Source organism: Chanos chanos, chromosome 2 (genome assembly GCF_902362185.1).
Source record: "Chanos chanos chromosome 2, fChaCha1.1, whole genome shotgun sequence".
Lineage (NCBI taxonomy): Eukaryota > Metazoa > Chordata > Actinopteri > Gonorynchiformes > Chanidae > Chanos > Chanos chanos.
Window position 1 is genome coordinate 59,443,517 of NC_044496.1, and position 18,800 is coordinate 59,462,316.

Consider the following 18,800-nt stretch of genomic DNA (forward strand, 5'->3'; position numbering starts at 1 on the left):
CCACCATATAAACACTGTTTATTTTCACCAAGCCTTCCACCATAAACACTGCTTATTTTCACGAAATCTTCCACCATATAAACACTGTTTATTTTCACCAAGCCTTCCACCATAAACACTGCTTATTTTCACTAAGCCTTCCACCACAAACACTGCTTATTTTCACCAAGCCTTCCACCATATAAACACTGCTTATTTTCACCAAGCCTTCCACCATATAAACACTGCTTATTTTCACCAAGCCTTCCACCATATAAACACTATTTATTTTCACCAAGCCTTCCACCACAAACACTGTTTATTGTCACTAAGTCTTCCACCATAAACACTGCTTATTTTCACTAAGCCTTCCACCACAAACACTGTTTATTTTCACTAAGCCTTCCACCATATAAACACTGCTTATTTTCACCAAGCCTTCCACCACAAACACTGTTTATTTTCACTAAGCCTTCCACCCCAAACACTGCTTATTTTCAACTAAGCCTTCCACCATAAACACTGCTTATTTTCACTAAGTCTTCCACCATAAACACTGCTTATTTTCACTAAGCCTTCCACCATACAAACACTGTTTATTTTCACCACGCCTTCCACCATAAACACTGCTTATTTTCACTAAGTCTTCCACCATAAACACTGTTTATTTTCACTAAGCCTTCCACCACAAACAATGTTTATTTTCACTAAGCCTTCCACCATATAAACACTGCTTATTTTCACCAAGCCTTCCACCATAAACACTGCTTATTTTCACCAAGCCTCCCACCATAAACACTGCTTATTTTCACCAAGCCTTCCACCATACAAACACTGCTTATTTTCACTAAGCCTTCCACCATACAAACACTGCTTATTTTCACCAAGCCTTCCACCATAAACACTGCTTATTTTCACCAAATCTTCCACCATATAAACACTGCTTATTTTCACCAAGCCTTCCACCATATAAACACTGTTTATTTTCACCAAGCCTTCCACCATAAACACTGCTTATTTTCACTAAGCCTTCCACCATAAACACTGCTTATTTTCACCAAGCCTTCCACCATACAAACACTGCTTATTTTCACCAAGCCTTCCACCATAAACACTGCTTATTTTCACCAAATCTTCCACCATATAAACACTGCTTATTTTCACCAAATCTTCCACCATACAAACACTGTTTATTTTCACTAAGCCTTCCACCATAAACACTGCTTATTTTCACCAAGCCTTCCACCATATAAACACTGCTTATTTTCACCAAGCCTTCCACCATATAAACACTGCTTATTTTCACTAAGCCTTCCACCATATAAACACTGCTTATTTTCACCAAATCTTCCACCATACAAACACTGTTTATTTTCACTAAGCCTTCCACCATAAACACTGCTTATTTTCACCAAGCCTTCCACCATATAAACACTGCTTATTTTCACCAAGCCTTCCACCATATAAACACTGCTTATTTTCACTAAGCCTTCCACCATATAAACACTGCTTATTTTCACCAAGCCTTCCACCATAAACACTGCTTATTTTCACCAAGCCTTCCACCATATAAACACTGTTTATTTTCACCAAGCCTTCCACCATAAACACTGCTTATTTTCACTAAGCCTTCCACCATAAACACTGCTTATTTTCACCAAGCCTTCCACCATACAAACACTGCTTATTTTCACCAAGCCTTCCACCATAAACACTGCTTATTTTCACCAAATCTTCCACCATATAAACACTGCTTATTTTCACCAAATCTTCCACCATACAAACACTGTTTATTTTCACTAAGCCTTCCACCATAAACACTGCTTATTTTCACCAAGCCTTCCACCATATAAACACTGCTTATTTTCACCAAGCCTTCCACCATATAAACACTGCTTATTTTCACTAAGCCTTCCACCATATAAACACTGCTTATTTTCACCAAATCTTCCACCATACAAACACTGTTTATTTTCACTAAGCCTTCCACCATAAACACTGCTTATTTTCATCAAGCCTTCCACCATACCAACACTGCTTATTTTCACCAAGCCTTCCACCATACAAACACTGCTTATTTTCACCAAATCTTCCACCATAAACACTGCTTATTTTCACGAAATCTTCCACCATATAAACACTGCTTATTTTCACCAAGCCTTCCACCATATAAACACTGCTTATTTTCACTAAGCCTTCCACCATATAAACACTGCTTATTTTCACTAAGCCTTCCACCATAAACACTGCTTATTTTCACCAAGCCTTCCACCATAAAAACACTGTTTATTTTCATCAAGCCTTCCACCATAAACACTGCTTATTTTCACCAAACCTTCCACCATAAACACTGTTTATTTCCACCATAAACACTGCTTATTTTCACCAAGCCTACACGTATTCAAACTGAGCTTCTGTTCACAGTGTGTGACCTGCTGTAAACACTGGCACATGCCTAACTGAATGTGAGAGCCTGTCTGTGATTTACTCCACAGCATCAGCACAGTAGAAAATGTAGAATCTCTTTCACCAAACCACAAACCAGACACATCTGGCTTCACTAAGAATTCCTTTGGCTGTCAACTCTCAGATCTTTCCCCCTGAATCTTTTTCTTTAACACAAGACTGAAAGACAGAGACTAACATTACTCTTATGTCCTTTCAGAATACAGTTCATCTAGACAGAAACTGCTTATTGTAAATATCTGATTTCTCTGCAGGTGCCCCTAACGTTCTGAGTCACAGTAATCTATTGTTAACATCATTATCACATGTGTCCGTGGCAGCGCACTGTGGACAGTGGGTGAACAATTTCACTCATGTGTGTTGCACTCTTCTGCCTCTGTTAAAATGAACATGACAGGTTAAGATAGCACAGGAGACTTATCAACAGGTTACATGTATAATGACTGTAATAACTGCATTTCTCATGCCATTGCTGGCATTTCGCACTGGCCTACTTAGGAAAATGCCTGGATATACATGACTAAGTGGATGGAACTGAGGGTTGAGGAGAATTTAGTCACAGCAGACTACACCATTATTTGCCTTCCAGGTGATATAGATTCTCTTCTTTTGTATCGTAAATGCAACGAACTATAAATTTCTTAGAAATCTTGATTTTAAAAATTGTAGGCTTAGGAGAAGGAGATGGAGAGCGCGGACCAGTTCGGCGAGAGCACAAAACGTCGTCAAATACAAAACAATCAACAAGCACAACTATAATCTCCACAGACAGCGAGTTCGAGTACACGTTTATTTTGGAGAGAAGATACGATAAATGTATTTAGGGAGCTGTATAATGTAGCACCGTGATTTATGTCTGTGCTGCCGTGCTGTAGCGGGCTTCCCCTGATCAGAATGTAGCTTATGCACAGTTGCGCCCTCACTTCCTCTGAAACTGTCCGGTGTATCAGCATGCGAGCAAGGAAACGTTGGCACGTAAAAAAAAATCTATTGATGACAACCCAAGAAAAACACTAAAATAACATTCACAATCAACAGTACAGCCATCACAATAAATACCACCACTGGTCGTACGTCCAAGGGCATGGTGCAATGCAGAAGGCTGTATAACTGAGGATGTTGAGCTGTAATGTTCTCTAATAACCCGTTCTCTGTGACATTGTCCATGCATCCACCATTACACTTTAACACGAGGAAAAAAAAAACAAAACAAGGATAGCATTTCTTATTAGTGTCTCCTCGTCTTATTTTAGCTTATGTTAAAAGGCAGGCGAACAGGAGAATCATCCTCACCATCATCATCTTCATCATCATCTGTCACTGGGCTACCGTTAATCTTCGTCGAGTAAACACCCGCCGGTGTTCACTAGTGTGCTGCTTCAATAGCCGAGTGATTCATTTCAATTAGAAACGACAAATGTGCTAGTCTAGATGAGAAGCGAGGCGCGGCGGTTGCTGCGCACCCTCGAAATGTACGGAGTACAGAGGAGCGGTCGAGACGGTTCCCTGCATGCTAATAACCGTTTATCAGTAAGACGGTGAGGACCACTGACGAGGGACTGTCATGATAAGGGGGGCTGTCAGTGGCTTCCAGCTAACAGACAATAAAGACTACTCAGCAGCGCATGATATATGAAAAAACGAAATGCCCGTCAGTACGCGCCTAACATGACATAAAAAAAAAAATATATATATATATATGGGATTTAAGCTAAATTTTAAAGCCAAGACGACGGAATTTTGCACTAATTTGTTTCTTTTTAAAAGTTTCACCTGCACTCTCATTCCTTTCCATCTAAAGACATGGTGTAGGCATGCGCTCAAGGGGTTCCAGTAATTCAGCTGACGTTCGATTTCACGCCTTTATTTCAGATCAGCAACGAGGCATAAACTGGTTATGTGTACACAGACAGACAGGACAGATTTGACAGGAAACGTAAACTTCTGCATTTTCACTACCGAAACACGGCACACTGTCTGTAGCTATAAAGTTTGAGCGGATAATCCATGAAATGGCAGTTTCTCTAAAGTGTTTTAGCATATCAGTTCAAATATGGCACACCTATATTTTTTCCCAAAACAAAAACAATGACTAATGAAATGTATAGTATCAGAGATATATTCGAATTCTAGTCTGGATCACTATTCTAGCTCAAGCATCTCAGTGATATATGGCAGCAGATGTTCCACACGAATCGAAGTTGTAATCCCAAAGGAATGGGGAGGGAAACCAGATATTTTCTAAAGGCTCTTCGGATTCAAAATTAAACTCAGAGTAAAATCTTCCAATATAATATGAGCTCTACTTAATAAACTAGTTCCCGAAAATAAACATTAAATTCACCTGACCCGGACATATAAAGCAGACGGTCTGAAACGACGTCTTGACGCTAGACAGCTGTTCCGTAACCATCACGTTATGCTCTCCGCTCTGCGACCCCACCTCCCTTCTGACATTTAGACAACAAAGGTCACATCTGAAATTATAAATTTACAAAGACCAACAAATGAAATCCTCTGTGCACACACCACCTCAGATGACTCTGTTGTAGTGTCTTAAAGCATGAAGAAAAAAAATCAGTAAAATTTGGGTTTCTGTCCTTTACTACCCCCCCCCCCCCCCCCCCCCCCCAACACACACACACCACCCCCGTGTCGGAACTATGTGTCAGCCACAGATCCCATATAGCAGACTGGAACTATTGCCAAACTTTATTAAATTCTAAGGCAAAGTGAGGGCTGAAATTAATTAGATGAATTCAGTTTTACTGGAGATAATTATGGAATATATATGTTGTGAGCTGGTATATGTAGGTTGGTGTATGTGAGCTGGTGTATATGGGTTGGTATAAGTGGGTTGGTGTATGTGAGCTGGTGTATATGGGTTGGTATAAGTGGGTTGGTGTATGTGAGCTGGTGTATATGGGTTGGTATAAGTGGGTTGGTGTATGTGAGCTGGTGTATATGGGTTGGTATAAGTGGGTCAGTGTATGTCAGCTGGTGTATATGGGTTGGTATAAGTGGGTCAGTGTATGTGAGCTGGTGTATATGGGTTGGTACAAGTGGGTTGGTGTATGTGAGCTGGTGTATATGGGTTGGTATAAGTGGGTTGGTGTATGTGAGCTGGTGTATATGGGTTGGTGTATGTGAGCTGGAGTATATGGGCTGGTATAAGTGGGTTGGTGTATGTGAGCTGGTGTATATGGGTTGGTGTATGTGAGCTGGAGTATATGGGCTGGTATAAGTGGGTTGGTGTATGTGAGCTGGTGTATATGGGTTGGTATAAGTGGGTTGGTGTATGTGAGCTGGTGTATATGGGTTGGTATAAGTGGGTTGGTGTGTGTGAGCTGGTGTATATGGGTTGGTATAAGTGGGTTGGTGTATGTGAGCTGGTGTATATGGGTTGGTATAAGTGGGTTGGTGTATGTGAGCTGGTGTATATGGGTTGGTATAAGTGGGTTGGTGTATGTGAGCTGGTGTATATGGGTTGGTATAAGTGGGTCAGTGTATGTGAGCTGGTGTATATGGGTTGGTATAAGTGGGTCAGTGTATGTGAGCTGGTGTATATGGGCTGACATAAGTGGGTCAGTGTATGTGAGCTGGTGTATATGGGTTGGTATAAGTGGGTTGGTGTATGTGAGCTGGTGTATATGGGTTGGTATAAGTGGGTTGATGTATGTGAGCTGGTGTATATGGGTTGGTATAAGTGGGTTGGTGTATGTGAGCTGGTGTATATGGGTTGGTATAAGTGGGTTAGTATAAGTGGGTTGGTGTATATGGGTTGGTATAAGTGGGTTGGTGTATGTGAGCTGGTGTATATGGGTTGGTATAAGTGGGTTGGTGTATGTGAGCTGGTGTATATGGGTTGGTATAAGTGGGTTGGTGTATGTGAGCTGGTGTATATGGGTTGGTATAAGTGGGTTGGTGTATGTGAGCTGGTGTATATGGGTTGGTATAAGTGGGTTGGTGTATGTGAGCTGGTGTATATGGGTTTGTATAAGTGGGTTGGTGTATGTGAGCTGGTGTATATGGGTTGGTATAAGTGGGTTGGTGTATGTGAGCTGGTGTATATGGGTTGGTATAAGTGGGTTGGTGTATGTGAGCTGGTGTATATGGGTTGGTATAAGTGGGTTGGTGTATGTGAGCTGGTGTATATGGGTTGGTATAAGTGGGTTGGTGTATGTGAGCTGGTGTATATGGGTTGGTATAAGTGGGTTGGTGTATGTGAGCTGGAGTATATGGGTTGGTATAAGTGGGTTGGTGTATGTGAGCTGGTGTATATGGGTTGGTATAAGTGGGTCGGTGTATGTGAGCTGGTGTACATGGGTTGGTATAAGTGGGTTGGTGTATGTGAGCTGGTGTATATGGGTTGGCATAAGTGGGTTGGTATAAGTGGGTCGGTGTATGTGAGCTGGTGTACATGGGTTGGTATAAGTGGGTTGGTGTATATGGGCTGGTATAAGTGGGTTGGTGTATGTGAGCTGGTGTATATGGGTTGGTATAAGTGGGTTGGTGTATGTGAGCTGGTGTATATGGGTTGGTATAAGTGGGTTGGTGTATGTGAGCTGGTGTATATGGGTTGGTATAAGTGGGTTGGTGTATGTGAGCTGGTGTATATGGGTTGGTATAAGTGGGTTGGTGTATGTGAGCTGGTGTATATGGGTTGGTATAAGTGGGTTGATGTATGTCAGCTGGAGTATATGGGTTGGTATAAGTGGGTCAGTGTATGTGAGCTGGTGTATATGGGTTGGTATAAGTGGGTTGGTGTATGTGAGCTGGTGTATATGGGTTGGTATAAGTGGGTTGGTGTATGTGAGCTGGAGTATATGGGCTGGTATAAGTGGGTTGGTGTATGTGAGCTGGAGTATATGGGTTGGTATAAGTGGGTTGGTGTATGTGAGCTGGAGTATATGGGTTGGTATAAGTGGGTCAGTGTATGTGAGCTGGTGTATATGGGTTGGTATAAGTGGGTTGGTGTATGTGAGCTGGTGTATATGGGTTGGTGTATGTGAGCTGGTGTATATGGGTTGGTATAAGTGGGTTGGTGTATATGGGTTGGTATAAGTGGGTTGGTATAAGTGGGTCAGTGTATGTGAGCTGGTGTATATGGGTTGGTATAAGTGGGTTGGTGTATGTGAGCTGGTGTATATGGGTTGGTATAAGTGGGTTGGTGTGTGTGAGCTGGTGTATATGGGTTGGTATAAGTGGGTTGGTGTATGTGAGCTGGTGTATATGGGTTGGTATAAGTGGGTTGGTGTATGTGAGCTGGTGTATATGGGTTGGTATAAGTGGGTTGGTGTATGTGAGCTGGTGTATATGGGTTGGTATAAGTGGGTTGGTGTATGTGAGCTGGTGTATATGGGTTGGTATAAGTGGGTTGGTGTGTGTGAGCTGGTGTATATGGGTTGGTATAAGTGGGTCAGTGTATGTGAGCTGGTGTATATGGGTTGGTATAAGTGGGTTGGTGTATGTCAGCTGGAGTATATGGGTTGGTATAAGTGGGTTGGTGTATGTGAGCTGGTGTATATGGGTTGGTGTATGTGAGCTGGAGTATATGGGCTGGTATAAGTGGGTTGGTGTATGTGAGCTGGTGTATATGGGTTGGTGTATGTGAGCTGGTGTATATGGGTTGGTATAAGTGGGTTGGTATAAGTGGGTCAGTGTATGTGAGCTGGTGTATATGGGTTGGTATAAGTGGGTTGGTGTGTGTGAGCTGGTGTATATGGGTTGGTATAAGTGGGTTGGTGTATGTGAGCTGGTGTATATGGGTTGGTATAAGTGGGTTGGTGTATGTGAGCTGGTGTATATGGGTTGGTATAAGTGGGTTGGTGTATGTGAGCTGGTGTATATGGGTTGGTATAAGTGGGTTGGTGTATGTGAGCTGGTGTATATGGGTTGGTATAAGTGGGTCAGTGTATGTGAGCTGGTGTATATGGGCTGACATAAGTGGGTCAGTGTATGTGAGCTGGTGTATATGGGTTGGTATAAGTGGGTTGGTGTATGTGAGCTGGTGTATATGGGTTGGTATAAGTGGGTTGATGTATGTGAGCTGGTGTATATGGGTTGGTATAAGTGGGTTGGTGTATGTGAGCTGGTGTATATGGGTTTGTATAAGTGAGCTGGTGTATGTGAGCTGGTGTATATGGGTTGGTATAAGTGGGTTGGTGTATGTGAGCTGGTGTATATGGGTTGGTATAAGTGGGTTGGTGTGTGTGAGCTGGTGTATATGGGTTGGTATAAGTGGGTGTGGAAGGTGATGTCTGTGATACCTGTTTGTAACTTGCTTTAATATCAAATCAGACTGTAAAGAGCCTCCTCTGTTCAACACATAGTGAGATGAGAGAGATCAAACTTTCAATAATATTGGTATGCTCTTCAAAGTAGTTTACAGACAGCTTTTAGCCAAAGTACAGTTTTCTCTCATGCTCATAAAACTTTAAGTTCTTCAGTTATAATTTCAACCCTTTTAACCCCTTCTTTATCCCAAACTGTTCTAGATTCTGTGCCTTTACGGGGAATTCTTTAGACTGCTTTGGATTTTTGCCACCGACTAATTGCTGCATCTCTTGAGGTTTCCTCACAGAAATGATTATACCGATTTTTTTCCCATTAGCAAATGACTCTATTTGTAGCACATGATTTAATGCAACGGAAGGGCTACCCCACCCATTTCCCCTCCACTCAGTCCACCTCTTTTGTTCTACTTCTGTCCCCAAGACAACCATGCTGACTTCCTGCTTCCTGTGAGGAGGCCTTAGCACCAGACTAAAAGAGGCCAAAAATATACTGAGGCCTCATGTCAGCACTGTTGGGACATCAGCTGTTTGATCAGTTTTTGAAGATCATGAGTAATTCAGTCAGATGAATGACCAGAGTGTATTTGCTTTTTCATTAAATAATTGACAACCAATGTAATGCTTTGCTTATGCAGATATGAAAGAATAAACAAGTACAGTGAGGTATGTGGGCATTAATAAACTCCATGTAACTTCATGTTGATAATAGAACTCTTTTCTTTTCATTCTTACGACACAGGAAATGATAATGTAGACAATATATACAGCCCACATAACTTTCCTCTGCTGTTGAGGAAATCTTCTCTTTATAACAATGTGAATTGGTTATTACAAATTACTCTTAGATTTTGTAGACTGCCTTGTTCTTCTGGAGCACACCAGTAGTTCTTGACATTTTTTCAGAACATGAAAATTGCTTTATGAAAGAATGAAATGAAGGAGAGAATGATTCCTATGGGATGACTGGAATTACACTAGTAACCAAAAACTGGGAGAATGCTCTCTATACTGGTTAGGTTTCCAAACAGACTAAATGGTACTGTTTACAGATCTAGAAATCATTGCAACTTCTGGCTCTGATCATGAAGTGTTCACAGAAAGTACAACTTCTCAGTGATTCTTATGATTATGTTGACTGAGCCAGTTATTTTTATATAGAAAAACAAAACAAAACAAAACAAACAAAAGAAAAAAAAACAGAAAATTAAGAAAAAAATGAGGTTATGCAGCAAAGCTTTGGGAATGTTGCTGATGCAGTGGTAATCCTCTGGGCCAAGAGGAGAGGTAGACTGTTACTGCACAGTCAGCAAAATGCTATCTCATATATCACATCTCATACACTATTACAGACATTCACATCTCATACAGACACTCACATCTCATATATCATTACAGACACTCACATCTCATACACTATCACAGACATTCACATCTCATACACTATTACAGACACTCACATCTCATACAGACACTCACATCTCATACACTATCACAGACATTCACATCTCATACACTATTACAGACACTCACATCTCATACAGACACTCACATCTCATACACTATCACAGACATTCACATCTCATACACTATCACAGACATTCACATCTCATACACTATTACAGACACTCACATCTCATACAGATACTCACATCTCATATATCATTACAGACACTCACATCTCATATATCATTACAGACACTCTCATCTCATACACTATCACAGACATTCACATCTCATACACTATTACAGACACTCACATCTCATACACTATCACAGACACTCACATCTCATACACTATTACAGACACTCACATCTCATACACTATTACAGACATTCACATCTCATACAGACACTCACATCTCATATATCATTACAGACACTCACATCTCATACACTATCACAGACATTCACATCTCATACACTATTACAGACACTCACATCTCATACAGACACTCACATCTCATACACTATCACAGACATTCACATCTCATACACTATTACAGACACTCACATCTCATACAGACACTCACATCTCATACACTATCACAGACATTCACATCTCATACACTATCACAGACATTCACATCTCATACACTATTACAGACACTCACATCTCATACAGATACTCACATCTCATATATCATTACAGACACTCACATCTCATATATCATTACAGACACTCTCATCTCATACACTATCACAGACATTCACATCTCATACACTATTACAGACACTCACATCTCATACACTATCACAGACACTCACATCTCATACACTATTACAGACACTCACATCTCATACACTATTACAGACATTCACATCTCATACAGACACTCACATCTCATATATCATTACAGACACTCACATCTCATACACTATCACAGACATTCACATCTCATACACTATTACAGACACTCACATCTCATACACTATCACAGACACTCACATGTCAGGCACACACATCAGTCTCAGAGACATCAGAGTCAGTCACATGGAGCTTACACCACACAGCTGGCATGGACTTCCACAACAAACTTGTAAAGGCTCTGGTGGGAAATGACAGCATTATGTGACATCTGACTGATGTTCAAGTGGATACAGGACTCACAGCTGACTGCTGTTACACTCTCTGTATGGTGAGGAACTTTACAGGACTCACAGCTGACTGCTGAAACTGAAGCCTAGTGGACTGTTACATAACTGAGATGTGTTTCAATAAAGACAGCCATAGTGGATGGCCAAACACCTCAGGGTGGGTGAAGTGTGATTAATCTCATTAGACAGAACAGAGAACTAACCCTTTCACTTCCAATACGTCAAGCTGCCTACTCTTCACTGTTTTATCTTGACTTATGCAATGATACAAAAGCCTTCATCAAATAAAATGAAAATGTCTTATTATATACAGTATACGTGTCACTGAGTAGGGTCTGAGTCCAGATTTATCTGTTTGGTCAAGGCTGGAACTGAGGTAAATGCTGTGCTGTGGATCAGTAGTTATAAATGTGACCAAGAGGAAAAACCCTTTCTGTTCATCAGCACTTCTATATGAAAAAAGCACACACAAACACACACTGTGGTGTTTTAACTTTAAGTGCATGTAATTATAATGCCAGAGATTCTGGATTATGGAGAATCTTTCAAAACAAAAGTGAGTCGGAGCAGAAAGAAAATTCACCGTATAAATGGCATGAGCATAAAGGACGGCGTCACAGTTAAAGAAGGTGAACCACATGCCGTTCTATAAATACATCGTTATAAATGCAGAAAGAGGATGAAACAGCCCTACAGATGCTTTGACTACTCTATTTAGAGGTGCCCTGAAATAGAGCATGTACTGCACGCTCATTCCCAGCTGCCTCTTCACATCCCTGGAAATCTGAATTGTGTGGAGGACTCCTGTTTTGCTGGAGGGAAGCAACTCAGCATCTGGGCTACGTGTGATTAGTCCAGCATCCATGAGAAAGGGGCCTGTATGTCTGTATCACTAATCCCAGCACACGGCCTGACTGACTCATATGTTAATAAGGCGGGTTGCATAATGAGATTAGACACAACTTTCATAGTTGCCAGAAGTTGCTCAGGGGGTGAAATGTTGTTTTGTTGCCACAAAACACCAAAAGGTAGCAGGAGGGGTAGAAACTGCGTTAACTGAGTGACTGTGTTCATATCAGACTCTTCTAACAACTCAGTGCTTCTCTGTTCTCATCACACTCCACAGACCCATGGAGAGTATTGGCAGGAGCCTGGCCTGTTTTCCTTTCCAGAGTAGAAGTTCAAATTTCACATTATGATGTCTTCACACTTACATCCAAAGCTCAGACACACAAACACACAAACATGCACACAAACAAACACACACACACACACACGCAAACACATTCCTGCACAAACAGAGCCCCCCCCCCCCCCCCCCCCCCCCCCCCCAACAACACACACGCGCACACATACACACACAGACATGCACACAAACATGTACACAAACACATTCCTGCACAGAGCCCCCCCCTCCAACAACACACACACACACACACACACACACACCAACATGCACACACAAACATGTACACAAACACATTCCTGCGCAAACAGAGCCCCCCCCCCTCCAACAACACACGCACACACACATACACACACATACACACACACACACACACACACACACACACACACACACACACACACACATACATATCACCCAATCATACATTTCTGCTTCTTCTTCTTCTTCTTCTTCTTCTCTCTCTCTCTCTCTCTCTCTCACAGACAGATTAAGACTCACAGATATATAAAGGATCTCTCCAAAGACAGAATCATGGAAAAAGCGAACCATCAAGACAACAGGGAGAGCTTTCTGATGAGAAGGGAACCACTGGCTTCACAAAGGAAGCTTGTCTGAGAAGCAGGTGTTGAGATGATCATTAGGAGTAATGAACTGAGGGATGAACAGGAGTGTCAGAATAAGGCAGTGAGTTTTATACTTCACACAGCTTACTCTGTTCTCACCGAATCAACGTTCAAAGTCAGGGATCCTTTTTTTTAATCCAACAGGTCTATATGGCCAAAAACTTCTATATCTTGAAGTTCTGTAGAACCAAACAACTGTAAATGTACAGCACTTAACGTATTACCCTCTCTTAGATAGTTCTGCATGACTGAACTTTCTCTACATATAGGAAATATATTGCTTAAACAAGAGGAAAGTATAAACTCACCCAGAGTAACAACAGCACTTTGCTAAAATGACTCGCTCATTTCATTCTCATAATATCAGTGTCTCATGATTTGGTAACACTTTGAGTGAAAAGGCAGCACTTGCCAGCTTGGTAAAAAATGAAAGACAGCAGGCAGCTCACGGCTCAGAGCCAGTGATACAGTGACAGACAACGACGATGATGATGATGATGATGATGATGATGATTGTGAATGAAGAGGAGGATCACTCACAATATTCACTTGGAGGGGTTCGGATCCAGGTCTGAGCGGTCTCCTCCCACTGGAATCTGTGCTCTTGTTGCGCATTCTGACACTTCCTGTCTGTGCTCTGAGAGCTTAGAACACACAGTCACAGAGAATGCACTTCAGCTCAACACAGGTTATTATCATGGCAAATCTCTGACACTGTGTATGCCCTGCTCTGACTCACTGTGCATGCCCTGCACTGACTCACTGTGCATGCCCTACACTGACTCACTGTGCATGCCCTACACTGACTCACTCTGTATGCCCTGCTCTGACTCACTGTGCATGCCCTGCTCTGACTCACTGTGCATGCCCTGCTCTGACTCACTGTGCATGCCCTGCTCTGACTCACTGTGTATGCCCTACACTGACTCACTGTGCATGCCCTACACTGACTCACTGTGCATGCCCTACACTGACTCACTCTGTATGCCCTGCTCTGACTCACTGTGCATGCCCTGCTCTGACTCACTGTGCATGCCCTGCTCTGACTCACTGTGTATGCCCTACACTGACTCACTGTGCATGCCCTACACTGACTCACTGTGCATGCCCTACACTGACTCACTCTGTATGCCCTGCTCTGACTCACTGTGCATGCCCTGCTCTGACTCACTGTGCATGCCCTACACTGACTCACTGTGTATGCCCTGCTCTGACTCACTGTGCATGCCCTACACTGACTCACTGTGCATGCCCTACACTGACTCACTGTGTATGCCCTGCTCTGACTCACTGTGCATGCCCTGCTCTGACTCACTGTGCATGCCCTGCTCTGACTCACTGTGCATGCCCTACACTGACTCACTGTGCATGCCCTGCTCTGACTCACTGTGCATGCCCTACACTGACTCACTGTGCATGCCCTACTCTGACTCACTGTGCATGCCCTGCTCTGACTCACTGTGCATGCCCTACACTGACTCACTGTGCATGCCCTGCTCTGACTCACTGTGCATGCCCTACACTGACTCACTGTGCATGCCCTGCTCTGACTCACTGTGCATGCCCTGCTCTGACTCACTGTGCATGCCCTGCTCTGACTCACTCTGTATGCCCTGCTCTGACTCACTGTGCATGCCCTGCTCTGACTCACTGTGCATGCCCTACACTGACTCACTGTGCATGCCCTGCTCTGACTCACTGTGCATGCCCTGCTCTGACTCACTGTGCATGCCCTGCTCTGACTCACTGTGCATGCCCTACACTGACTCACTGTGTATGCCCTGCTCTGACTCACTGTGCATGCCCTGCTCTGACTCACTGTGCATGCCCTACACTGACTCACTGTGCATGCCCTGCTCTGACTCACTGTGCATGCCCTGCTCTGACTCACTGTGCATGCCCTGCTCTGACTTACAGGATACATATGTAATCATTATTTGCTACAGTAATTGTTAACTCCTTATTCTCATTCATTTTAGCCTGTGTGGTAAAAATGCTTGTATAAATAAATGTGTGTGTGTGTGTGTGTGTGTGTGAGTGCTGCTTTATGTAGCTAAAATCATTCATATGGTTACATGAAGGGTAGTTTTCATGTGATTACATTAAGGGGAATGTTGTTACCTGTTCCAGATGAGTGTGTAAAGTCTGATGACTCCTGTCTGCAGAGCAGAGTCTGGGGCAGAGGCAGAGAGCAACAGCGCTGGAGAACTATTTTAATAGGGGGGTCAGGAGGGGACATTCCAGGAGGACGAACAAGGGCCTGAAATTCACTGAATGAAGTTAGGACTCATTCACAGGAGACCAGAGAAATCACCACTCATCCTTTCAGAATGGCTGTAGACATGTGATTATCATTCCAAATGAATTGTGTATCATGCTGTGAAACTGGATAGCTGATGAATCAAAAGCATGAATGACAGAAAGGATGTGGAGGTGCTGAGATGAATCAGCACATGAAAAGCACAGCAGCATCTAAAAACACAACCTGTCTTAACACACGGTCAGTGACTGGGCTATGCTCAGAGAGTGTCTAAATGCTAGGGTGTGATGACCTCCCATTAGACATGGCCTGTACACGGCTGATACGTCACCGAGCTAGAATGGTATCGTTTATATGTGAATAGATGAAGTCTCTCCGCAGTCACAGGTTGTGTGAGACCTGACACCACCATCTCAACGACAGTGAAGCTTTAGAATGTAAAACCAATTATGATTTATCTGCACCTTCACCTTTGGAGAAAATATAGCTAAAAATACAATCCCCTTGGAAGATCTTGTGTCAGATCTGAATATTACACCTGTCTGTTCTCATGTTAAAAGCTGCAGTAAGTGGATGCAAGGATTACTCACTGAGCTAAAAATGTATCTGTGCTCTTATAATGAAGAGATGAATATCTCATCATGACAGTGGCAGAGAGGGCAACACATGAGACCGAACACCCTTTTCTAACTTTTTGTGCACCACACAGCACTTTTTAAAGGTATTTGTTCATTTCAGAAGAAGTATTTTCAAAGACAAATTAGATATGATTGTTGTATAAAGAGAAAGACCTGGCAGACTGGCCATGGCGCTGAGTGACAGAAGACAGTGGGTTTGTCAGGGTTGGTGCTTTCATATGAAAGAGTCGCTCGTCTGCTGACAACTCCAGCGTCTTTTTCCTCTGTCATATATTACTATATATATATATATTACTATTTATATTACTATATATATTACTATTTATATATATATATATATATATATATATATATATATATATATATATATATATGTATTACTATTTATATTACTATATATATTATTATATATTTATTATTATATTATTATATAGCATTTGTCATGTCTTACTGGCTGAGCTTGTGCCGCTGCGGAGAGGATGGGCACGTGTCCCTCTGTTACAGAGAGCGGCCGTTTGTGGGAATGGAACCGTTTGTGCTGATGCATGCTGGGATAGCCCCTCCACCTCCACAAGTGAGAGCGCAGATGCTCATCGGTAGACTCTGTTCCTTCCTGTATGGTGGAAAACTGTAAATCGGGCATGGTTACACAGACCCACACATGCTGCTGATTCAACCAGTTAGGAGAAGAAACATTCACTGATCTAGTGCTAACGCATCCTGGAGTCCCCCAGCTTACACACATGCCATCTGTGGGTGCATGTTTTCAATCACATCATTACTGCACAGACACAAAATGACATGAATATGGGTGGACATTCAACTGTTGCTACTACACACTTTGTTTCATTCACTGAATACTGCTTCAACATTTCATTTTAAAAGTCAGAATTCTTTCAATAAAGCAATCAGTTGTGAGCTTCAAAAAGAAAATCCAGTTCGGTTCATACACCCAGACGCTACTAACAGTTCTCCTTCACAGCTGGCACCACTCATCTCTAGCAGCCAAAGGAACTCAGCACTGCTATAGACTGACAGAGAAATACTTCTCTTATGTAGATTTGTTATTTGTACTTGGAGGGATACATGGTGCTTCAGGTCCAGGCTTTTTTTAGATGTTGGCATCCTTATGGTTTTATCCTTCTCATTTCATGCCTTAGTCAAGCCTTCTCTCTTGTGTCCAACTAATGGATCAAAAGAATTTGCACATACTTTCCAAAGGTCAGAGCCAATTGATAATTGTAAGATGTCATTGGAAATAATCACTGAAAAAACAATATAAAGTTATTCTATTTGCATGAAAGGTTAATGATGGAACGGCAAGCTCTGATCACATGATCAGTGTAGCAATGTTAATGCAGTAATGACCACTGAAAGGAGAGCTGAGTTATTTAGGAGAGTGACCACAACAGTGCAACACTGTTACATTCTTAAAACAACAGCTTACCTTAAATACACCTTCTGCACACTCTGACATGACCTCTCTATCTGTGCAAACCCCTTTCTGTCCAACATTTGATTGGCTGCCAGGATCTTGCATTTGGTCAAGGGTGGACGGCACATCCACAGATCCAAATTCCTGTGTGCCACCCTCTGTAGTGATGATCTCACACTGCGGCTCAGGCTCCCACAGAGAGACCCTCTCTGGGCCCTCCGCTCTCTGGTGATTCTCTATGGTGGCCAGAGATGTGTGAATGGAGGTGAACTGTGAATCTGTTCCATCTGAGATGCTGCTCTGGAGTCCATTAGCACCAGGAGAGTCTGGACAAACCCTCCAGGACTTCAGCACAACCCGTGGAGATCTGCCTACAGTTGCAACAGGTGAAGTTGCTTTATACAAAGTAGAGTCAGGGGATGGCCCTGGAGGTGCACTAGCCCTGCTCTCACTCCGCAGTGTTAGAGACATGCTGTGCATCAGCTCCCCAATTCTCTGGGCTTTTGGGGAGCCCAAAGGTGATTGCTCCCCTTCAGGAGGAGAGAAAGACCTGGACGAGTTCCTCCATTTCCGCGCAGTCTCAGCCACACTGTTAAAGAAGCGAAGCAGACCTCCGAAATGACCGCTTTTACTGCCTGAGCCATTTGATTTGGGTGTAGGGTTCAAATCTTTGATACATTCAAAGTCAACAGAACCATAATCAGAATCGACTGTTTTATCTAAAGTGTGCAAGGAGTCAAAACTCTTTTCTGACAGTGTTGAAGTTCCTTTACCTATGAAGGAAATTCTTCTAAAGTAACTCCACACATCACCTCCCTTTGACCGTTTCCCTCCTGCAGGGAGCCTGGGGCTCTCTTTCAAACAGCTCTGTTCATTAAGAGGCACAGATGAGTTGTTACAGTTTGATAAGCTGGAGTGCACCCTCTTTGCATACATCCCTCTCTCCAGTGACTGGCATCCATTCTGATTGGTCAGTGTATTCTTGTGTAACTGTGGGTCACCTGAGAGGTCATCAAAGGAGCAGTCAAACAGTGTGCTATGGCCTGCATAAGAGTGCCTCTTGCCTTTGTTCCTGAGCAGGTCTTTTTGTGAATACAACAACGAGGGGAAATCCCTGCAGATAAACTCATCATCCATCTCTTCTTTTGCAGTGCTACTGAGTTTAGCACTGGAGAGTTTCCCAGTTTTCCCTTTAAAGACTGAGGGAGACTTTAGCTTCTTAAAGGACCTCACTTTGTCTGCAAAGGAAAGTTTGGGAATGGAAGCCTCACCAGGCAGGATCATGGAGTGGGGGCGGCTATCCAGCTCTCCTGCAGCTC

General features: G+C 42.7%; 1 protein-coding gene across 1 annotated transcript in view; it reads right to left on the reverse strand.

Moving 5' to 3' along the window:
• arhgef9b (Cdc42 guanine nucleotide exchange factor (GEF) 9b) overlaps positions 1-15,304 on the reverse strand; it is a 31,720-nt gene extending 16,416 nt beyond the window's left edge. The window contains exons 1-2 of the mRNA XM_030765612.1: positions 15,270-15,304; positions 13,689-13,792 (exon numbers count right to left, since the gene is read on the reverse strand). Coding sequence (XP_030621472.1) covers positions 13,689-13,763 — 75 coding nt within the window. The 5' untranslated portion in view covers positions 13,764-13,792; positions 15,270-15,304. The remainder of the gene's footprint in view (positions 1-13,688; positions 13,793-15,269) is intronic.
• Positions 15,305-18,800: the final 3,496 nt, after the last annotated feature.